Source organism: Saimiri boliviensis, chromosome 8 (assembly GCF_048565385.1).
Source record: "Saimiri boliviensis isolate mSaiBol1 chromosome 8, mSaiBol1.pri, whole genome shotgun sequence".
NCBI classification, from domain to species: Eukaryota; Metazoa; Chordata; class Mammalia; order Primates; family Cebidae; genus Saimiri; species Saimiri boliviensis.
This window is the reverse complement of record NC_133456.1, coordinates 15,788,797-15,813,488: the sequence shown is the minus strand read 5'-3', so window position 1 is coordinate 15,813,488 and position 24,692 is coordinate 15,788,797. Positions and strand designations below refer to the sequence as shown.

The following is a 24,692-nucleotide window of genomic DNA, read 5'->3' as shown; positions in this document are numbered from 1 at the left end:
TTAAGGTTTTAGAAATATTTTATTAAACAATAGGAACATACTCTACAGAATATTTCAAAATTGCTACCAAGAAAACAAGTACAAATTCTACCCAGCAATATCGGTTTCTTATCAATGTACCTTCTTTCCGCACTGGTATCAAACTGAGAAAGGTATAGGGAGAAAATAATTGAATGGTTTCTGAAAGACATACTAACCCTTTAGCCAAAAGTTCTGCTTCAGAATTATATAGAACGTCTTGGGCCACACATAATGGAATGGATTTTCGGAGAGTGTCAGTTTAGGGCTAAAGAAATACAGGGTGAGGCCGGGCGCGGTGGCTCAAGCCTGTAATCCCAGCACTTTGGGAGGCCGAGGCGGGTGGATCACGAGGTCAAGAGATCGAGACCATCCTGGTCAATATGGTGAAACCCCGTCTCTACTAAAAATACAAAAAAAAAAATTAGCTGGGCATGGTGGCACATGCCTGTAATCCGAGCTACTCAGGAGGCTGAGGCAGGAGAATTGCCTGAACCCAGGAGGCGGAGGTTGCGGTGAGCCGAGATTGCGCCATTGCACTCCAGCCTGGGTAACAAGAGCGAAACTCCGTCTCAGAAAAAAAAAAAAAAAAAAAAAAAAAAAAAAAAAAAAAAAAAAAAGAAATACAGGGTGAGATTAAAGTCCTCAACAAAAGCTCCAAAAGGACACAGAAACTGGTAAGTGACATAAATGTGGTGAGAGGTGAGGAAGAAACATAGTAAATGCTGGCTTGTTACTGCATTTGATTCTCTCCCTTCTCTGATGCACTCATCTTCTTAAGACTGCCTTCTGGGTCCTTTTGCAGGGAAATTATCTTACCCTTTGTCATTTGTTCCTTTACTATTTTAACAAAAAGCTTATAAGAAAAATAATAAATTCAAGGCTATTATTAAAAGCTTGACTAAAAATAATAACAAGCCTATACTCCAATCAGTAAACTCGTCTCTTGGAATCAAATCTTCATTGACGGAAGTGGAATGTTTTCATTTGTGGAACTGGATGTCTCTTAGTAGACAGTGTTCATTTAGGGCGTGATACTGTTAATTTTAGAAGCAGGAAAAATTACTAAATATTAGTATGTGAAGAGTAAGGACTTTCATTCTGATGGATTACTGCTTTATAGACTTGACTTTGTTTATCCCTATAGTATATTGCTGCCTTACACAAGTGTGGATACGACACCCAATTCCTAATGATTTGTCCAAAATAGTCTAAAAAAAACCAGGCCAATAAAAATATAGTGAAAACCTCTTGAAAATATAATTACTGTAGATCCACATAAAGTCCAATCTGAAGTCTGATAGCTGATTTTATGTTGAGTATAAGTCTTTTAAAAAGTGTTCTTATTTAACATAAAATGTAAAAGAATATTCTGGCAACAAGTATAAATATTACATTTACTGAGTCCAGATACTTTCTAAACTGTAGAAGTGCAGGATGGATTTGACTTATACATTAGTAACACAGTCACGAAAAGTCATGCTGCTGAAAACGCTGAGCCACCTCTGACAAACGGGCTTTAACATAGAGAGACTGGGGAGCTTAAATGAATGTTCATGTTCACTGCTGTTAATTTGCCTTATAATTGGTAAGAAGGCTACTCATAATAGGTAGAATAGAATTCATATTTTCAAGGAATTCATAGTTTTTTCATCATCAAATAGACTAAATGAAGACTTCATTTTAAAAATAGACATATTTATTTGTAATAACTATCTTTTTTTGGTAATAACTATCTTTAATAATGCTATTTATTTTTACTCATAGGGAATGCATAAGTACAGACATTGTTAACTTCTTTAACATTTATTAAAAAGATAGACTCTTTATACTAATGCAGAAGGATAAGACTCTTCTTTGCACTCTAAAAATCTCTTCTTAAAGAATTCTCAGTGCGTGTGAGCTAAGACTGTGGAGTGCTCATTAGAGACGTGTGTGTGATGACCGGCCCAAATCGGTAGGTTTTCCCTGTTTTCAATTAGCTGAAAATATGAACTCTAGTTTTAAATATTAGAAGCAAAGTCTAAATCTTAGAAAAATAAAAAGGGGATATGACAAAATTCTTCAGAATCCATGCCTGAGTGACATGCCTGAGTGAGACAGCGTATATGTTTCTATGTGTCAGCTTCCAGATGCAATCTTCAGTTTTAATCCTCAGGTTCATATCTGGAGATGTAAATTAAGAACATGACGTCAGGATACCTTTTGTTGTTGTTATTACCGAATAAGTTTACCTGAAGCATCTGCAGCGACTAAATCAGTGACAATCTATTTCTCACTTCAAATGACTGCTATGGTAGAAGTTGGACACATTCAACTTAGTTTTGACAGTGACTCAGAGGGGATTTTCACCTCAGGTAGAACGACGGGCCGGATCACTGCTAAGACTCCAAGTCTCTATATTTGGCATTACGACCTGTGATAACTTAGTATAATCACCTCAATTGTCAGATGACAAGAATAGTCGATACGACTATGTGAGTAAAGAGTTAGCAAATCTACTTCTCTAAGGACAAATCTCACCTTGAATTCACTTGCTAGCTCTGCTCCCCTGGAACTCTGATAGAGGTAAAATGTCAACTCAGTTTCCAGGCAAAACATTGGACAACCACACCTGGACCTGGAGTGCTGTGAATGAACTATAAACACTTGGTGGGAGCCCCTCCTTCAGGTTCCTCCTGTGTGATGAGTTCTTTTAACTGGACATATCCCTAACTGGGCATCATGTGACTGCTACAAGAGATACTAATCCTATGTAGACTATGGACTTCTATGCCAAGCTGGCTATGACACCCATCTGCATGAATCTCCTTCTCTCCAACTTAATCTGTCACTTAGGGGAACAGTAAGACCAGCTCTAGGACTGCTGAGAGTGTACTACTGAGGAGAAGAGAACTATCTAATGCTGCCCTGCTAGCGTGCTGTGTTTCCTGTCTGATACTCTGCCAAGTGAGTCTGCCGCCAAGAGCAGCTTACTGTAGGAGTCTAAAGGCCTAGAGGAACCCAAAAGGCAGCCCTGGTGGGCATTACAAGTGAGGGCAGGCCAGAGCGCCTCCGCTTTCCTCACATGAAGGCTTCTGGACTAAAATGATCCAGCAACTGCCACCGGCTTGACCTCTCTGGAACAAGCTTAGATTTCACAGAGCACAAACATCAATCCAGAGAGAGAAATCCAAAGGCGGGATCAGTGTGGCTTACTGTGCCAGTCTTTTCCTCAGATCTTTGATTTGGTCATTCTTCTTGGTAAGAATCTCTTTCATGTTTCGATAAGCTCCTGTTTGCTGAAATTTCTTTTCTAATTCCTGCTTAGTAAAAAATGTCAGCCCATTACTAAAAACATAGTTAAGGAAAGAGATAACAAATATGATAAAAATGTGTGGGGTTTTTTTTTTTTGCTTGAATTTTACTAGTATTTTGCTAATGATTTTGTAATTTCCTTAAAAGATACATAAAATTAAGACTATCCAAACTTTAAAAATATATTCTTTCAAATGAGAAGGCATAAAACAGTAACATTTTCCCAAGTACAGTGTTGGTAAATAACTCAAGCCCCTAGATATAAGAAAGCTATTTGAAATATTAAACTGATTTTCCAGTAAAATAAGCACACTTTTTTCCCCAAGTTCCAAAGTAGTATGTTTTAGCAAAAGGATTTTTAATTTAGTTAAATTATAGCTCCCACACTCTTTTTTTTCCATCTTTTTATATGAACAATTTTTTAACTTCTTTTTAGAGATGGGGGGGTCTCACTGTGTTGGCCAGGCTGGTCTTGAACTCTTGGCCTCAAGTGATCCTCCCATCTTGGCCTCCCAAAGTGCTGGGATTACAGGCATGAGCCACTGTACCCGGCCTCAACTCCCACATTCTTGAGTGTAATCCCTAAAGTGAAGACTCTAACTCTCTACATATTTTATATAAATTATCAAGAAAATACAGAAATCCTTGGGGGAAGAAAAAGTCTCCCGCCCCTCTGCAGGCTTTGGGAAGAAAAAGCAGAAGAGCAACATGGTGGGGTGTAGGGCGGGATTCTAGCTGCCTACAGAGGAGCGTTTCACCACACCATAGAGGGAGAGGAGATGTCTTATTATCACAGATATTTTAGTACCAAGGAAGGAAGAATACCAGTGCCCAGAAATGATTAATCTTTAGAACATACTGGCTAATATCTTGAGAAAAAATGATCTGAATTTGCAGTTGTCCAATGTTTATCTTAGTCACAAGTATTCCTCTATACTGTGTGTATGAGTGGACTGGACATTAACAGACAAATCCCTTAAACACAGACTTCTGACCTTTTCAGCCATGCGCAGCTGCTCCTGAACCCTGAGTAAGTCGTGCTTAGCTGTTGCCAGATTCTCCTCCAGTGACTTCTGGTTTTCTGTCTTATCATTAAGCGTCTTCTGAAACTCACTCTTCAAAGCAGCGACTGTGTTTTCTAAATTACTCAAGTCTTGGGCCTTTATAAAATCCTATGAAAAAGAAATGCATGCACGTAATTTCATGTTGACATTCTAAAAATAACTGTTTTAGAATGGTGATTCAACATCATAGGAGATGAAAAAAATGCTATGTGTTGTGTGTGCATGCCAGCCTTCCTTGCCTGCCTGGGTAAGCACCAGCCTCTTCAGAGTCACCAGCAGGCCGATCCATTGTCGGCCCCAGATCGTGGTATCTTGCACGTAGCTGATGCTCAGTAGTCACTGAATTCCAAATACATAAAGTATGACTTGTGCTTTGCTGGTATTTCAGCAGATGTGTGTTAGGTAAATAGGTTTCATTTTGAAAAGCCAATTTAAAAAAAATCCTCAAAGAAGTCTGAAATCTTCAAAATGATGGAAAAAAATGATAAAGGTAATATAATTTATACCAAAAATTGAATAGACATACTTTAGTCATCATTTACAAGGAAATAATATGGGAACATAATTACATGGTTTTTAAAATTTTTAAGATTTTAAGTTTTTTACATGTATACTCTTGCACACTGACAACTACAGCATAATACAGGCACTGGATCTTCTCTCTGGCTGGATCTTGCTTCTGACTGGGTAAGATTCATGACAGAAAAAACACTTGTATTGATATGACAGTAAAATGGTCTACAACGGGTTAATCTGTAGATGAAGAAGTACTTAATACTTTCAGCCAAGAGCAGTGGCTCATGCCTGTAATTCTAATACTTTAGGAGGCTAAGGCAGGAGGACTGCTTGAGTCCAGGAGATTGAGACCAGCCTAGGCAACAAAGCAAGAACCCATCTCTACAAAAAATATAAAAAAATTAGCCAGGCACAATGGCACATGCCTGTGGTCCCAACCACTTGGGAGGCTGAGGTGGGAGGACTGCTTGAGCCCATGAGGTCAGGGCTGTAGTGAGCCGTGACTGCACCACTGCGTTCCAGCCTGGGCAACAAAATGAGGCCCTGTCTTAAAAAAAAAAAAAAAAAAAAAAAAAAAAGAGTACTTAAGTACTTTCAACAACAACAACAAATCTTTCCTCATTTTTGAAATCTGGTCTTTGAAAAAAAAAATTTTATTTTATTGCAAGTAATAACAGCATGTATTCATTGGTTGTTTTTGTGTCCAAAAATCTCAAAGTAAAATTGGAGCAAAGCCCCAAAAAGCTTTTAAACAAATTCATCATCCAAATGTGTGTGACTTATGAGAAATTATACAGCTATTCTCGGACATTCATGTTTTTATAAATCTATGGTCCTTGGTATATAATATGGTTGAAAATCATTTAGCCATATAAAAAGTATCCTCCTGTTTAAAAAATATCTACAGATAAAGTTGTATAATGTCTGAGATTTGCTTCAAAAAAACATGAGGGGACAGTGGAAAGAAGCAAGCAGAGGTACAAATGAAACCAGACTGGCCGTGAGCTGGTGACCGGTAGACAGAGTGATGAGTGTATGGAGGTTCACTATACTGTCCTCTCTACTTCTGTGTATGTTTGAGATTTTTCATAGAAAAAAAGATTAGCGAAAGCCCAGTGAAGCAGATTTTGGGATTGTTTAACAGACATTTGTGAGAGTATGACCACTAGGAAAGCCAGCTGAACTGAGTATCTACGCAAATGGTCCTGCTCACATGAAATCATACTGTAGCATGCACACTCAATGGAAAGGCCACAGGAGACAGAACTGTACATATGATGACTTCCTGCAGACAGAGTGACATTCAGTCATTACATTCAGACAGGCCTGAAGAACTATAACACTGGATTTCACTGTACTTTATAGTGCCACTAGGTGCAGATGAATTTGCAGATTCATAACCATTTTGTCACACTCATCAAAGGCAAACTTAAGTAATGTTCAGTATAATAAAACCTAAATACAAACCAATTAACTAAAAACTTTTCTTCATTTCCTTTTCCCCCCACTGTAATTGGATGTCCAAGTGAAAGGGGAAGACTTTTTAAAAAATGTGAGAATATCTTGTATGCCAGGGAAATTGCAGGCCATGTGAGCTACGTACTGTCCCCTCTGTCCTGAAGGATGGACCGAGGGAAGGCCACTGGTTCTCACCAGGCCTTTTGGGCACAAGGATGTCCCAACACAGGACAACAGAGGCATTCGTCTCAGGGAGTGGCAGAGGGTGGGGTGCAGTGAGCAGTAACTAAGAAGTAATTTGAAGTTTAGAACTTCATTCTACTTAGAAAATGTGAAAAAGGTAGTTAAAATTTGTTTCACCTTTTGATTTCCTTGATCAAGCTGTAAATCTCGCAGAGCTTTTTCTAGTTTAGACTTTTCATCCAGTGCATTTGTAGCCTATAATAAAGTTTAAACAAAACACTTTCAGTATTTAATCTGTAGGCAAGTCAATAATTGTGTCAAAACATTTCTCAGCTACCTGTATTTCAATGGTCTTCAACCTTGACTTCAATTTCTCATTCTCTTCTTGAAGTCTTGAAATTTCCTTTGTGAGTAAATTCAAGTTTTATTATATTAACCAAAATATTTTAATATTTGAAATTATTACTTGTTTCACTTAATCTAAGTTTTATATTTAATTTAAATTACGTAATAGCTCAAAAATGCACTACTGATATTTTGGTAATATCCCAATTTCATCCAGACCATCAGCCTCAGTATCTGCGAGTCAGCTTTGGCTCTAAGACAGCCAGTTCCTTTTCTCTCAATTTCTCAGACACATTTTTCCTCTTTCAGCCCTCTATTTTCAAGCTTTTTCCAAAGACCCCCTTCCCTGCCATCTCTCTCCTAGCTGGTCCTGCAAATCCTGGGTCCATTCTCAGCCTACGCTGCACACCGTTGACCCTAATACGGGGAACTCCTTCATTTTAGTACCATGCTCAAGCCCAGAGATGCTTCTGACTGAGTTGAGGCCAAAGACTTGCTCTTATACAGCTCAAACATTCGAGTCAGCTGTGTTTTTTTCCACTAGACTCCGACAAACACATCAGGCCAGTCAGAGGGCACTGCATTCTGTTACAAGTCATGCTGCTTCCAAGTCACTGCCTGTTCCGTTCTCCTGCCCAACACACTCACTTCTTTTTCCTCTACAATTTAACTGGTCTTCACCCTTCAATGCCCAGCTTAGGTGCCTCCTTATCCAAAAGCCTGTTCTCACCTACTCTCATCCGCACACAACTGAGTCTTCTTTGCTACCAAGTATGACACCTGTAGCACACAGAAGAGTATTCTCTCGTCTATTTCTAGAGCATCAGTTCTACCTTCCCAATAAAACTATTACATTTTGAGGGCAAGGGACCAGGTATTACACTGCTTTTTATCTCTAACAACATCTAGCATAATATTGAGAATACCAAGGTCATGAAAAATAGCCAAAATCTGAAATGCTTCAAAATCTGAAACTTTCTGAGTGCTGACAAGATGCTCAAAGAAAATGCTCATTGGAGCATTTCAGATATGAGATTTTTACATTTGGGCTGCTCAACTGGGTCTGAATAAGGTAAGTATTCAAAAATATGAAATCTAAAACACTTTTGGTCCCAAGCATTTTGGATAAGGGATACTCAACATGTGCTGATAAATAATTTTTACAAACTTAAAGCAAAATCCCTTCTCTTTGTTACCGTAGATCACAAACTTTAAATGTCCATCAATAAACGCTGTCCAAAATGTCATGCTCTTCACTTTACCCGGAAAAGGTGTGATCAAGAGCTACTGCAGGCTCTGTAGAAGGTTAAGGATGCCCTCTTCTGGCCTATGAAGTACCATCAAGTAAAACTACTATAGTGAACTAATTATCCTCAGTGGACCTGAATCAAACCTTCCACTTCTGTTTCTCCATCCTAGAGTTGTTCAGGCAATGAGAGGAGAGAATTAGAGGTTTTCCGTTTCTCAAAACAATAACATTACCTTGTTTAGGAGTTCTGCTGTTCCACCTTCATTAAGTGGAGCAAGCTTTGGTTTTGTGATATCTATGATGGGCTGAAACAAAATAAAGAAACCAAACTGAAATCACCCCAGAATAAAGCATGTATAATCACTGAACACTTGTACTTTCCAAGTGGACACTATATGTAAACATATCCACTGGGATGTCAGTTCCCCAGGTGTGGAAATTTCTGTTGGATTCATCCTTTGTTATTCCCAGTGCCTACGATATGCCTGTTGGGGTAAAAATAAAACCTATCTTCCCTGTATCTTAAAAAAAATACAAACAGAAAATGAGGGAAGAAAGGAGGGAAGGAAGGAGCTCAAAGCTAGATCTGATATAGAGCCTAGCATCTAGGAACTAGAGTTTTAACCTGTGGGAGCTGAAACAGTGATTTCTGCATGAACCTTAGATTCTGTGGAAAACCGTAATATGGATGAAGATCTAGGCCAGGCGTCCCCAAACTTTTTACACAGGGGGCCAGTTCACTGTCCCTCAGACCGTTGGAGGGCCGCCACATACTGTGCTCCTCTCACTGACCACCAATGGAAGAGGTGCCCCTTCCTGAAGTGCGGGGCAGGGGCCGGATAAATGGCCTCAGGGGGCCGCATGCGGCCTGCGGGCCGTAGTCTGGGGACGCCTGATCTAGGCAAATATACTACAGATGAACAATAACTTGGCACAAGTAATCCAGTAGTTTAGTAATATGTATTAAAAACAACAGAATCCTTGCCCTCTGATCCAGAACTTTCTCAGCCAGAAATACGACCCGAAGGAATAACTGGAAAGTTTTGTATGTGTGTGTACATAGATTCATCTCAGCGTGTTTAGCCAACGATGCAGTATTCACTGTACGTCTGTAAAGTGGTGTTGTAAGTCGTCATTCCAGTTAATGAGAACGATTAGAAAGAGAAGTAGATAACTACCAGCATTGTCTCCATTTGTCAGATGAGTACAATGAAGCTCAGCTACCTCAGATAACCTGCTGGAGGTAACACAGCCAGGAAGTGACAGGGCCAGGATGTATCCCAGGCGTGGCTGTCCTGAGAGCCTGTGCTCTGAGCCTTCTGAGCGGAGTATTTATGGGTAGGATTGAGACTGGACTTAGGGATCATGTGTTTGTGTAGGTCGTCACAGACAAAAGCAGTTTTCCATAGTTACTTCCAAAACATTTTTTCTTTTGCTTGAAAATATGGGAGACAATTTTTGAATTTTACTCTTGAATTGAATGCTTTTCCTTAAGAGTTCTCAGCTATCTCTGAATTCTTTGAGTGACTTGAGGATTTTAAATACTGGCTATTAAGATACGGATTTAAAATGACCAAAAAGTTACCTTTTTGTTTGAAGATGTTATTTCTGCTTTTTCAAATTCTGCAACTTGTTCTAATAATTCTCTTGAAGATGAAAGCAAAGATAAAAATTGTTCATTTAAAACAGATTTATATCACACTTAAGAAGACTAAAATCACTGGTACCAACCTATTATATGCCAGAGAGAACAGCACAAGGTAGACCAAACTTCACCACATCAAGAACGTTAGTTGCAAATGGTTGAGAACGTAAACCACACGGACTCAAATGTGATCATCCACAGCACCTGGCATTTTGCACCTACAAGGTATGCGATATCTACTGCTAGAAATACACTACAATGTTAGTATAAAAGTGAGGGAAATTTATAGTCAACTTTGTATTCTTGAGGTGCTATGATTGTTTTATTATACAATATGTATTTTTAGCTAGAAGGTGATTCAAGAAAGACAAACTGATTCTTAATAAAGTAGCCTCAGAAAAATGAATATAGTCCATAGTATCTCCTGAAAAGAAGTATCACAAATTCCTAGGAAAGACAGATAGTGGAGGTGTGCCATCTGAAGACTGGCCAAGGCCAATGAGAACTGACCGTACACAAGCTGAGAGAGTTAACGGCAGTCAGCTTCTAAGCTTCTTTAAGTGCCACCTTCTCAGTTTTCTCACCAGTCACCTACTGACAGTGGCAGAAGTTAAAGGATTTTCCTCCCCAGTCCACAGGTTGTCCTCAGTGTTGTTCAACACTCTGCACATGAACTGACGTGCTGTGACCGTGCCTGGAGAAGTTCACAGGGCTTGGTGGCCAGCCCTTCCTGATTTCTGCCATGCCTGTTCTTAAAATGATTTCAACTTCACCAAATTTACCATATTTTTTTGAATTTGAGCTCTTTGATGTCCATATTATAAACTTTTTTGTATTTTATATTTCCTATTTTAAAGTTAATAAATGTGTACTTTTAAATTCAATTATTTAGAAAACTTCCAATGCTACTCGATTGAATTGATGGTATTTATATTTAAATTGATTTTTCAACTGTCTCATAATCTTTATTTCTTAGTTGACCAATCTGTAAAGACTGATTGTAATACTGACAAGCTAACAAAAATGCTATAAGAAATACTGACAGCCTGAAAAGCAATTTCATAAATCTCGATGGCCTCTGTAATACCTAGGAACAGTGGAACAACTTTTAAAAGGGTGCTGCATGGTACCCAAGACATCACTCAGAGACTCGATGCTTTGCTGTTACCCTATCCAAATTTTCTCACACACTAGCCCCAAGAAAATATGCAGCAAAGATGTTCACTAACTTTTAAGATCATGCTTGGGCCACTATTGTCACAGTTGTAAGTACAAATTTTATTACCGGTTTTCAAGTTCAGAGATGTCTGTCTGAAGCTTAAGATACCACTTCTCAGCTTGTGCAAACAGCTGTCGCAGAAGTAACACATTGGTGTAGGCAGTGTTGATGAGCTCAGATTCCACCTCGCTATGAACCACAGCTTGCAATCCATTGAGGACTTCAGAGACTTCATCTATGGTGAAGGTCTCTTCCACCAACCTGAAAACAACCACAATCCAAAACTTATGGATAAACAACAAAAAAACTACAAAATACAACAAAATTAGGAAATCCAAATTCATGTAATCTAAGAAATTCAAAGATTACAGTGAAAAATCTCTCTGGGAACTATTTTCTTTATTAATAAAACATTGAAAATAATTTAAACTCAATTAATTTTTGTCATCTATTCAAATGATTAAATTGTGCACATCCTTTAATACAAGTAAATGCTTAAACACATTCCCAAAACCATCATCTACTTTTTTCTTTAATTTTTTAGTATTAAATGTCTTATTTCAAACTCCACTGAAATCAGTCTTACTACACTTAATAAGTTTAAAAGTCACCTGGTAGGCACAGTCTCATTTCTTTCTAATATTTCTCTAGCATTTTAATAACTGTATGAACTAGTCACAGGTCAGTAAATGCCTATGGGAAATAATGGTAATTATATATTGCTTCTCTTTGCATTCTTGAGACCCAAAAGAGTAATTAAAAAAAAAAAAACAACCCAGCTTAAAGTTCCATTGCTTACTCCACAAAAATGAATATCATCATCAACAATAGCATTAAAAATCTACTCTCAGGGCCAAGCATGGTAGCTTATGCCTGTAATCCCAGCACTGTGGGAGGCTGAGGCAGATGGATCACTTGAAGTCAAGAGCTCAAGACCAGTTTGGCCAACACAGTGAAAACTCACCTCTACTAAAAAATACAAAAAACTACCTGGGCGTAGGCTGCATGCCTATAATCCTAGCTACTTGGGAGGCTAAGGCAGGAGAATCGCTTGAAACCAGAAAGCAGAGGTTGCAGTGAGCGAACATTGTGACACTGAACTCCAGCCTGGGCAACAGAGCAAGACTCTGTCTCAAAAAACAAACAAACAACTGTTCTTACATAGAAAACGCTTGAGTTGTAAGAGAACTGTGGTGCCATCTGCTACAATCTCCTAACTACAGATAGGAACACAGGTCTGCAGAGTGGAGGTGACTTGCCTATGGTCACATTGGTGGTGACTAAACCCCACAATCATCTTCAGCAATGATGCTGGGCAACGATTCATGCCCAACAGCTGAATCCTTAAAAAAGCTTCTATGTGTGCCTTCTAGTTTCAGTGACAGTATCATAGTAACACAGTCCTCTCCTCTCCGTACCTCTACCCTCCAAAGTCCCTTCTCCCTCAAACTCTCAGCAGATGAAGAGCAATTACCCCAACCTCAGCTTTATTTTCCTCTCTACTTCCAAAAAGACATCATCAAGCAAGATCCATTTACACTAAAGCATTATCATAAATGCAAGTTAATAGTATTTGTTTTATAATTTTTCAATGTTTCATCTACTTAGCAGAATTTATTCTCAAAAAACCAAAACTTTTTTTTTTTTTACAAAAGTCCTTATTAAAATATTAATAATACTTCTATATTCTTTAATAGAACATATCGTGTTCTTGCTAATTCAATTGTTGCTTTCATCTGCTGGAGGTTAGGAAACCAGCTTACCAGATGAGTTTAATGGGCTGAAAGCTCTAAGGCTAATGGCCTCTCCTACTGAGACATTCATGGTTTTACGGCAGTTGGAGCTCACCTGGAGGTCTTTTCTACTTATGTCTGACTTGACATTCATCTCTTGCTATAAATCAACTATGGTTCAACCATTATTATCTCATGCTAGAAATCAACTAACAATTTCGGTACTAGTCAGCACGGTTTTTATGGTTTCCTGCTGTTTTCCTCTCTCCTTTCTTCAGTATGAAACATAGAGGTGTTTTCTCACTAATTTCCATGTCTTATAGTTCTATTTAATTAATAACTCAAGTAATTAAAGTTCTGGAATCTTTTTTTTTTTTTTTTTTTTTGAGACAGAGTTTCGCTCTTGTTACCCAGGCTGGAGTGCAATGGCGCGATCTCGGCTCACCGCAACCTCCGCCTCCTGGGTTCAGGCAATTCTCCTGCCTCAGCCTCCTGAGTAGTTGGGATTACAGGCACGCGCCACCATGCCCAGCTAATGTTTGGTATTTTTAGTAGAGACTGGGTTTCACCATGTTGACCAGGATGGTCTGGATCTCTTGACCTCGTGATCCACCTGCCTCGGCCTCCCAAAGTGCTGGGATTACAGGCTTGAGCCACTGCGCCCGGCAGTTCTGGAATCTTTAATACAACAACTCATCATTACTCCATAAGCCCTTGGCAACTTCCTGACTACCCTTCTGAAACTATGCCATCTTATAATTATCACATGCATTTCTGATAGATTTATTGCTTCCACCACAATGAAACTTATTTTGTTTCATATATCCAGGAGGCTTAGTGCAGCTGCTCTGAGCAAATAATTGATCCTGAGGAATTCCATAAATTGTCTGGCCTCTGCTATATCCCTATACCAGCTACCAGAAAGAATCCATGTTCCTGTTTGGTTTGCTTAGAGTCCTCCTCTGATACTTACCTGCTCTCCTTGAGGTCTTGGAAGCAGGAATCTACAGTTTTGAGTCTCAAGCCTCTCTTTGAACGAGCAAAACGCATATAATTAATAACTTCATTTTGATGGTGCTCATTTAGGCCCAACTCTGCCTGAAAAAGAGAGAGGTAATTTAATTATTAGTCTTGAAGAGCTGATCAAAGAGCCAACAATGAAAATGCATAAGCTATCCTGTGGTCGAGACTGCTAGATGTCCATCAAATTCTATTCTTCCCTTCTTCCTGGATGCATGGCTGCCCAGCCAGATGACACTTCCTTGCCCTCCTTGCAGTCAAGTCACACTGCTGACTACTTCCCAGCAAGGAATGTTGTGGTCTAGTTCCAAAGAATTGGGTGTAAGATATGGGGTGTACCTTTGCCACTGAAACCTGGAAGAGGTGGGGACTTAACTGAATCATGCAGACAACATCAATACCCTAAAGGCTGGGGGAACAGTGAGATAAAGGGACCCATGTCTCTACCTCATGGAGAGGCACTGACCCTGTCACTGAGATGAGCAGTGAGATGGCTGTTAAGTGAGAGAGAAACTTCTGTATTCTTCAAGCCACTTAACCTTAGAGCAAAAAACAACTCTGTTTCAGCAACTTAACCCTTACCCCATTAAATATATATTTGATATGGAAAAAAAGTGTATTTGATATGGAAAGAACCACTAATTGGTCTGTACTTTAAACCAGATGACAGCTTGACAGATATTTAAGAGGCAAGCCCAAGGAGGCAGGGCTAGCAGCCAAAGAATAGAGCGGGTCAACTAAGAGCAAGGCATCAGCCATGTTAGTTGGATTTGTAATTAAGCTGCTGATGAGCTTTACAAAGCAGTTCGGGTAGCGTAAGTCTTTAAGGTCTGGAGAACAGAATGGAGATAGCAAGCGTAGAAAGGAAACAAAAGGGAAACCTATAAGGTACTCAAGTGCAACAGGTCAGAGTCGCATATGCACCTGAATTATGACTAACAAGACAGATTTCTATTACGCATTAAAAATAACTGACTACTTACATTAGAGACAATATTATCTCTTAAAGTCACACATCAGTATGGGAAAGAATATCCCACAATTTAGAAATATCACAAACAATGTCACAATTTGCTAAAAACAAATCAAGAACAAACACAGATTCTTAATCATTATTCATTGTCTATGGTATTACATTTACACTCTTTACTCCTCAAAACCTCCTTCTCTCTCTTACCGTTTCCAAGGACTCTACTAAACGAACACTCTACTTTAGCCACACTAGTCTGCTCAACAGTCCTGAAACATGATTTAAAATTTCCTGCCTTAACTTTTGCTTATGTTACTCTGATCCTAAAGTGTCACATTCCTATTCAAGAATCTGAATCCTACTTGGTGGTGTGATGGTAAATATTTAACAGCAGGTTTTCTAGGTAGGGGGCCTGATTTGTAGCATTGCTGATTTCCATGCCATAAATACTTCCATCATGGCTGATTTCAAGCCACCAATATAATGTCATTGAATGAAGAGATGAGAAGAAATGCATACAGTTGGCTCTCACCAGCCACTACCCACGTGCTCCACCACATCACTGAACTGCTACCCGCCCTTTAAAGCCTAACCTGTTTCGCTTAACCTGTGACCCCTCCCAACATGCCCTCAGTAACCCTGCAGGTATGCCTTCCTCCAAAAGCTAGCATACATAATCTCTGTTTTACTTCTTTGGCACCATCACTGACTGATCACTACCTTCTATTATTGATTATCTTTTTTTTTTTTTTTTCAGGTCTTGCTCCTCCAGTTAGATTATAAACTATGAGGGCATGAATCATTTCTTATACTGCACAACACCTAGCATAGTGCCTTGTGCTAGCAGGTGGCCAATTCCTACCTGTTCATTCCTTTCTCTCTTTTCAAGGAAAGTTAAGACTGTCCTGGGACCAAGAAGGAAAAATTATTCAAACTGAGAAGGGTAAATGACAGAAAAGTGCCTTTAAAATGGATGGGAATGAAGAAAGGGAGTAAAAGTGGACAGTTGCGTTCAAATGGAAAAATAGCATCAGCCTAGGAAATGGCTATTCACAAACCTTTACTTCCACACGTATACTCTATGTATCTATGTGAAATCATTTGAGAGGAAATGGAATAGGTAGATGTATGGTATAATAGAACAAGCACTGGATTAGAAACCAGGTTTAGGTCTAGCTATGCAGCCGTCTACCTTGGTAACAGTCTGTCACCAAGTCACTTAACCCTAATGACATTAGTTTTACTGTCTGCTAAATGCGGTACATACAATGATCCATCCTAAAATGGTTAGAAACAATGGTGTCCACGTGGGGATGTCGGAATTTGTTTGAATTTTGTTGCAGAAATATTCTGTTAAAATAATAATAAAAAGAGCTGAAAACATATAGCAAGAAATCCTGCCAGAGCATTGCCAAGCTAATTTCTTGAAATTGTATCATAAATTGTGTACATGTGTTTAGGGGGAAGGGGATAGAACAAGAGAGGGTAAGGTACTCAGAAATGGTTCCCTGTTCTTAACCATGCCCACAAATCCATACAATCCATACACAGTTTAAGAGAAGTACAAGGAGGAAACTGTAATGATAAAAATGAGCACTGTTTAATAATACCTATCAGATACTGAATGCTTAATATTTTCATAGGTACTGTGCTATTATTTATTTTATATGCATTATCTTACTTAACATGTTAGCAGCCTTGTGTAGTTCTTATCTGTAATTTACTAATGAACCCGAGCCTGATTCCAAAGCCTCAGTTGTCAACTGATGGAAAGGAATGACAGAAGATTGAACACGAAGAGATATCTTTGTGTGTGTGTGTGTAATTTGTTTTCAACGTATTCTGCTGATATTTTAGGGAAATCAAGAAAATGAATGGACAGGCCCTAAACTCAAGAAGGGAAGGGAACAATCTATTTAGTTCACAGGTGTATTCTCAGCTTCAACACAGTGTGGGCTAAGAGAAATTTTGGTTGCTGAGGTATTTCAGTAGCCATTTCAAGTGGTGTCCACGTGGGGATGTCGGAATTTGTTTCAACCCTGGTTTCATCCATTTTTCTGAACACTTCAGTGCTGTGCACTAAGTATGACTAGTATTTAATATGGCATGCTATATTCACTGGAGAGATTAATGGTCTTTTTTGAGCAAGCCAAAACAAAGGAAATGTCACCCAAATTCCTAAGCTATAAAATGAGGTGCTGGGATTCTTTAAGTCACTTCCACATCAGAAAGTTGGATTTCAATCACACAGAAAGCTGGACTCGTTCTCCTTTCTCTGGTTAACGTGTGTGTGTAAACTTCGAGCTTCTTGAAATTGAGAACCCTGCGTTTGTGTTAACGTGTGTGTGCGTGTGTGTGTGTGTGTGTGCGTGAACTTGGAGCCTCCTGAAATAGAGTGAGAAACAGGAGAGAGAAACGGAGCGACGCGGCGAAGCTGGGCTGCTAGGAAAAGGCTCCACACCCCAGAAGGGCTTGGGCTGAGGTTAACGGAACCTCTCGTCCCTGGCGCTGCCTCCCTTTCTCAGTGAGGCTGAGGAGCGGGACCCCAGACCCAACGAGGCCACGTAATCACTCCGGGCCCACCTGCTCAGTGTCTCCAGCCCCGGCCGCGCTCTCTCCGGGGCGCGGTGCGGCTCCAGAGAGCCGTCTACTCACCATGGCGGCAGCCGGCAGCCTAAAGGAACGGGAGAGGCCAGGTGGTGGTGCCCCACCAAGCCTGGGATGGCCGAGGCTGTTTAGACCAGAGACGCGGAGGGAGGCTAGGTTGTTTAGAAGCCTCTGGTTGCTAACGGAAACCGAGGCACGTGGACTGCAATTATGCATTTTCATTGGTCCTCAGGATCACGCGACAGAAAGTATTGCGTAACCGGTTGACTGCCACAGGCGCATTGGCTTCCAGGGCCGGAAGTCCCACCCTTTGGTGCCACGCTCACTTTTGGGAGCCGACTGCGCTGAAGGTAGCGGGAGGGTTGCGCTGCCTGGAGTTGTTTGGGGACGCCAACGCGCTTGCGCGCCTCGGGGCGTCTGCCTATGGCCTGTTGGGAAGTTCTTGTCCAGAGCTTCCTGTGGCCTAGGCGACCCTAAGAACGCAATGGACTTGCCAGACCTTTCAACCGTCTCATGGGGCGCGGTCCAGACTTATTTTTTCTTCAGGAGTTCCTACCTGAGCGTCAAAGCGGCTGAGACAGGCCACCATCACCAACGCATGCAGGTTCTCAAATAGAGCTTCTAACGACCCCTCCCCACGATTCCACCCATTATTATTACTGTTGTTGTTGTTATTATCTTCTCTTATATTGCTGGTTAAAAGTCTCTAGCAGCTTTTTCTCATAGATATATATAAAAAAAAAAATGCAAAACGCATGGGTTTTCTCCAAGAGCAGTAAATCTCAAAAGGTTCCATATGCCTGGAACCATAGCCTGTTGAACAAATTCCTGGCCCTCATCTCCAGCAATTCTGATTCACAAGTCTAGCTTGGGTGCTTGGAATCTGCACTTTTTACCGACGTTCCAGGAGTGATCACAGATCAGGACCAAATGCTAGCTTGGAAGGACAAGTGTAGGATGAGATCGATTATTGCAAATACCAGGGGCTCAGAGTCCTTCACTCAGGTGATCCAGCGGTGATGTGCAGGCATTTGCCCACAGAAGGATCTCGAGCTTTGGGGCCAAGAACAGTAAACAAGTTCTCCTATGTGTCACCTGGAGCACTCCAACACATGGAAGGATGGCCTGGAGGCAGTGGCATGGCTGGGCCCAACTTCACCTTTGGCTAGGCTTCTTACCCTTGGCACTGCAATGGCATTTGGGCAAGATCCCTGTCTTCTTGCAAGATCCGTAAGGGCAGATTCTCTTAACCCTGCATAATAACCCCTTCCAAGCTTAAACTTCCGCTTTACCATCCCACGTCCACATTTCTGTTCAGTGAGTGAGTGAGTGTTGAATTTGATAACAACGGTTGCCATTATTTAGTGCCTATAATGAGCTATAAATAGACACATTCAATTCCAGTAGTTAATCCTCATAACATTTGGTTCTTTCCTCTGTAGACATTCATTGTGTTCACATAGTGAGAAGGTAACTTCCCAAGGTGTTGTGGGTGAGAGATAAAGAAGTTCATAAAAACTTTTATGACTGGTCAGTAAAAGAAGTTGTTCATCAGTTCACTTGTCAGTAAACAAAGCTGTTCATCAGTTCACTGGTCAGTATACAAAGTTGTTCATCGGTTCACATTGCTTGAAAAGCTCGTTTATCTTCTCACAGGTCAACTCCTGTGCTGCGAAGTGTTATTAATTCAGGGGAACCAAAGGAGTGGGTGTATAATGCAAATATTACTTTTGTGGCTTGGGGATTTTTTAAGTTCTGGCAAAACTCCATCAGCTAGTTATTGTAATTGAAAATTCTACTTTAATCTAAAATCTTCCATACCAAGGAGGTTATCACCATTAGCCAATCTACCCAGCAGAGTTGAATGTTGTTACATATACTGTCTAAATATTGTCAACAAATGTGAACATGTATTTTTGGTCTTAAAGTGATGAATTTGGCTCATGAAAAGGCTGAACTTGTACTTCAAGTTGTTTACTAGTGCGGGTTGGTCACCAAAGCAAACAATTTGAGCCGTGAGGAAGAACAGCTCCACCCTACTTTACTAGTGATCTTCTTAGGCTCTGTGTTTTTATTTTTTAAATTGCTATGACAGTTTTTTAAAAATGTATGTGTGTGTGAGTGAGTGTATGTGTGTGTGTAAATTTGGAGTGAGGCACACAAGTCTATTTTGTACCTTTTAGCAGAGTTCAACCTAAATAAAAATGAAGATAAATTTTTTATATTATTATGAAATGAGACTCTTACGACTTTATAAGTTACCAGTCATAATACTAAGACCACCGATTTCTGAGTGTTTGCAACCTAGATTTGACAAAGGAGGAATGGGAAGCTCCTGCCACTGTTTACAGAACCCCTGATGTATGCAAGGTTCTGTGGCCATGATAGCGAGTCTGAGGAAATTATCTGAGGGGGAAATCTGAGGGAAGGAGTAGAGGGACTCAGAAAGCCCCAGCTGCCCCCAAACTATAAATTTTGGGGGATGTAGGAGGACTAAGGTAAGGTTTTACTTAAGTAGAAAGAGGAAATGAAGAAAATGATTAAGTTATATATATATGTGATATACAGAAAATGTAAAAATCTTGAAGGTTATATGGGAAAGAGAAAAGTTTGAGAAATATGCACTGGAAGTAGGTGGAAGATAGGGGAAATCATTATAGGAGATTATTATTATTATTATTATTATTATTTTTTGAGACGGAGTTTCGCTCTTGCTACCCAGGCTGGAGTGCAATGGCGCAATCTTGGCTCACCGCAACCTCCGCCTCCTGGGTTCAGGCAATTCTCCTGCCTCAGCCTCCTGAGCAGCTGGGATTACAGGCAAGTGCCACCGTGCCCAGCTAATTTTTTGTATTTTTAGTAGAGATGGGGTTTCACGATGTTGACCAGGATGGTCTCGATCTCTTGACCTCGTGATCCACTCGCCTCGGCCTCCCAAAGTGCTGGGATTATAGGCAGAGGCACCGCGCCCGGCTATAGGAGATTATTTTTAAGAAGGCAGGATCTTTCTTTGCAGCATGGCTTCTTGCACGAAGTTATATCATGCAGGTTCTCTTCAACTTCCCCATCTTGCCCCATCTTGGCTACTGAGAAAGTAGCCAAGACCCTGTAGAAGAGAAGAGCCTAGATTAAAGGGCTCTTTACAGGAGATTTGAGTAGATCTGCAGTAGGCAAGAAGCTATTTTCAGTTGCTTTCTAGACACCTTAGTGACCTGCAGAGTATTGGAGAGTGCTGACAAATTAGATTAGTGGAATCACTATCACATGCACTAAAGGAGTTCAAGCAAGGAAGTGGTTCACCATAAAATACAACTCCCTCCAAGAATGTGCGGATGTTGGCAATTACTTAGCCCAAATTAGAGATTAGTTTCTCTGATAAATTTTAATGCATTAACAACACCCCAAAGGGAACAAACACCAAAATCATCAAAACCTGAAGCCTACCTCAAAGAATGTTAAGAATTGGTTGTAGGGAATGCCTTCTTGTAGAGTACAAGAAAAAATTTATTGTAAAGATGATGGTATGCACCAAATCCTCTTTCCATACTCCCTCATGCGTATACATTTGAGTTAAACCCGCAAGCTCAGTCTGTGTATTCAACAGCTGTTCATGGGAAGCTGGCTGCTCACAAGACACAATGGGGAAGGGAACAATGAACAAGATGGGTTGATGTCTTTCAAAAATGGCCTTATAATCAAGTCGAGGGAAAATGAAAGCTTGCAGAGTAATTTCAAAGCAGACAATAAGTAGTGGGGCAGTTCAGAGAGGGTGCGAGATAGTTCACTTCTGTTGAGGCTAGAGAGGAGAGATTCAGAAGAGTCTTCCAGAAGGCAGTGGAATTGGCTAAGTTTTAACAGGTGTGTGGAAAAGTTGTGGGTGAGTGTGACGATTGTGAAATTGAGAGTTGTCCTGAACAGGGAACCAGAATTTTCATCAGGTGCTGCAGTAGAAATGTCCAGAAATGTACACTTAGATTTATTATTATTACAAGTGGCAAACTACAAAAAGAGATATGCTGACAGCCTGTACTAGGATGGAGCACCTTTAAGAGTGTCTTATTCAGAAATGTTGGTCTTCCTAGATCTGTGGTCTTCATTAAATGTTTCCCTGGACTGCTGGCAATATAAAGGTGTTAACCAATTGCATCTCATCTTAGAAAATGAGATTTGCTCATTTGTCAACCAATTGCATCTTAAAAAGTTAAATTTGCTCAGGAAGTTTTGCCTACAAAGCTGGGGCTGTGTAGTCCTATTGGAAGAGCTGACTAGCGTAATGCAAGCTGTTCATGACTGGAGGTTTTCTCAATGAGATAGATAAATAATACATGAAAAATAAAGTGAAGTGAAATGCCAATGTCATTCTTAGCCAGTTTATATAAGTTTATCTTCCCCAACTATATTACAAGCTCCTTGAAGCAAGAAGTATTTATGACATAATAACCGTATGGCTTGGCCATAATAAGCTCTGAGCTATGCTTGCAGAATTGAATTGGAGATAAACAGGAACATCTCAACAAACATTTGTGAGTTCCTGCTGGTTCCAGATAGTGTGTTTGTGGGTTGCTTTTGGCCCTGGACATGCCCTCTCTTGGAAAGCATATCATAAGGCAGCAGACATATTCAGTTATCCCTATTTCCCATGTTAAATGTAACTTTGAGGTGATTTATATAACTTCTATGAGTGTTTGAGAATGAATTAGAGTTCTCATGACTTAACCCTTATGTTTTTATGTAACTACTGATTGAATTCTAGTTGACTTAATGCTACATTTTGAAGACATTCCATAAAGCAATTATTAATTTATACTTTGTGGTTTCTTTTTATATTTTGAGCTCAAGCATTTGCAATTGATCCTTGAACAATACAAGGGATAGTGGTGCCAACCCCATGCACAGATGAAATTCCATATATAACTTTTGACTTCCCCCAAACTGAACTACTAATATCCTACTGTTGACTGGAAACCTTACCAATAACATAAATCATGAGTATATATTACGCATTATATGTATTATATACTATATTCTTTCTATAAAGTAAGCTAGAGAAAAGAAAATATTAGAAAATCATAAAGAAGAGAAAATGTATTTACTGTTCATTAAGTGGAAGTGGATCATCATAAAAGTCTTCATTCTGAGTGGGTTGAGGAGGAGCAGGAAGAGGAGAGATTGGTCTTGCTGTCTCAGGGGTGGCAGAGGAGAAAGAGTTGGAGAAGGTGGAAGGGGAGTCAGGAGAGAAAGGCACACTTTGTGTGACTTTATGGAAATACATAGTAATTTTCATCTCACTTTTTCTTTTTCATTTATCTAAAAATGTTTCTATGTGGTACCAGTCCTTCTTTCACCATTTGCTTGTTTCAGTGCCTGTGTAATAAAAGAGTCCATGTCATAAAATAAGTCAAAATTGGTCTTGAATAATTGAAACCCTTCTTCCAGATTGTCTAATGTCAATGTGTTTTCCGACACTACGTCTACGTCTTTCTCATCTTTTGGCACTGGTTCGGAAGCACTCATCTCCATCAAGTTGTGTTCAGGTAATTCCTCTAGTGTGGCATCTATTAGCTCTTAAATCTTTCTCCAGGATTCATATCTTGAAACCCTTTGCCCCCGTTCTTATTTTGCATGTCTACAATCATCTTTCCTGATTTCCTTGTTTGGCTCATGCACAATACCCAGACACAGTTTTCTTCAGCAGGAATTGATTGTTTTGGGGTTGATAGCTTTCATGGCTTTTCCTGTAGCAATGATGGCATCTTCAGTGGTGTGTAATCTTTCCAGAATGTCATAATGTTCTCTCTACTGGGTTTTCTCCCATAATATTAACAATCCTTTCCATAAAGAACCATGTGCAGTGAGCCTTAAAGGTACTTACGGTCCTCGATCTAGAGGCTGAATTAGAGACATTGTGTTTGGGGGCAAGTAGATCATTTCAACACCTTTGACATGGAACTCTTGGGGTTCTGGGTAGCCAGGGGCAGTGTCCAATATAAAAAGAAAACTTTAAAAGTCAGTCTCTTACCAGCAAAGTACTTCCTGACTTCAAGAACAAAAGCATTGATGGAACTAATTCAGAATAAGGGTGCTTGTTGTCCAGGTGTTCTTCTTGTGCAACCAAAAGACTGGCAGCTGGTGCTCACCTTTTTCCTTCAAGGCTCAGAGATTGCAGCTTTTAGATAAGAGCAGCCCTGACCATAAACTCACTGCATTCGCACAAAACAGTGGAGTTGGCTAATCCTTTCCTATTATACTTTGGTGCTCATTTGTCTTTCTTATGAATAAATGTCTTTTGTGGTATCTTTTTTTCCCAGAATGGGGACATTTTCATCTGCATTAAAAATCTGTTTAGGCAGCTCTCCTTTCTCCTCAGTAATTTTCTTAGTGGTGTTTTGAAACTCACTTAGTTGGCAGAAGCTGCTTTTCTCATTATCTTGATATTTTTAAAGCCAAACCTCTTTCTAAAATTATCAACCCATCCTTTGCTGGCATTAAATTCTCTGGCTTTAGCTCCTTCATCTTCCTTTTTCTTTAAGTTTTCCTATAATGACTTCACTTTTTCTCAAACCACATTAGAGATGCCTTTCTTAGGGCAATCCTATGCCCACATAAAAGCTGCATTTTTAATACTTGATAAAAAGGTAGTTTATTTAAAGTGAACGACCTTTTTTTCCTACTGTGCTCCTTATGCTGGTAGGCAGCTGCAGACCTAAATCGATGGAACATATCAAGTAATGCTTATTGGGAATACTTCCAGCATCATTAGTGACACTTTGTATGGGTCCCATGATGTTATTTAAAATTTCCAGTATTGTACTACACACAAAATATGCAAGAACTGCTGGAGATCACTTTTTACTATGATACATAATTTACTGGTGAGAAGAACTGCTCAGGTGGAGATAATTAGCCTCATAGATACTTTAAGCTGCTACTTGGAACACTTGAGCTTACCCAAATAGCAACAAGAGGTAGCTACAAAATTATTACAGTAGTAAAATGTGTACTATGGTTAATTTTATGCAGTTACTATTTAATACTGTATCTTTATGTTCCTTTACATTTCTCTCTGCTGTGAAGGGTGCCATGTGGTCTCTAAGTGTTTCTGTGCATAAGTTTTGATAAATTTTATGTTTTTATAATATATTTGTTTATTTTTTATGGTAGTGAATTATAAAATAGACCAGTCTGTGCATATATTTTTATGCATTAACGACATACCTCTTTCCTAATTTTTGGAAATTTCTGTGAGTTTTTTCAAATAGTCAAAAATCTTCAAAAATTTTTCCAAGATATTAATTGAAAATTATCCATGTAAGAGTGGACCTACATGGTTCAAACCCGTGTTGTTCAGGTGTCAACTGTGTATTTCAG

General features: G+C 39.7%; 1 protein-coding gene across 1 annotated transcript; it reads right to left on the bottom strand.

Moving 5' to 3' along the window:
• Window positions 1-653: 653 nt before the first annotated feature.
• Window positions 654-17,518, bottom strand: LZTFL1 (leucine zipper transcription factor like 1). Its single transcript, XM_003926249.4, has 10 exons — window positions 17,373-17,518; window positions 13,701-13,825; window positions 11,061-11,255; window positions 9,716-9,776; window positions 8,364-8,435; window positions 6,874-6,939; window positions 6,714-6,791; window positions 4,311-4,487; window positions 3,217-3,320; window positions 654-2,184 (listed from the first exon to the last, which is right to left on the bottom strand). The coding sequence occupies exons 1-10, from the start codon at window positions 17,373-17,375 to the stop codon at window positions 2,166-2,168; spliced, it is 900 nt and encodes a 299-aa protein (XP_003926298.3). The 5' UTR covers window positions 17,376-17,518; the 3' UTR covers window positions 654-2,165.
• Window positions 17,519-24,692: the final 7,174 nt, after the last annotated feature.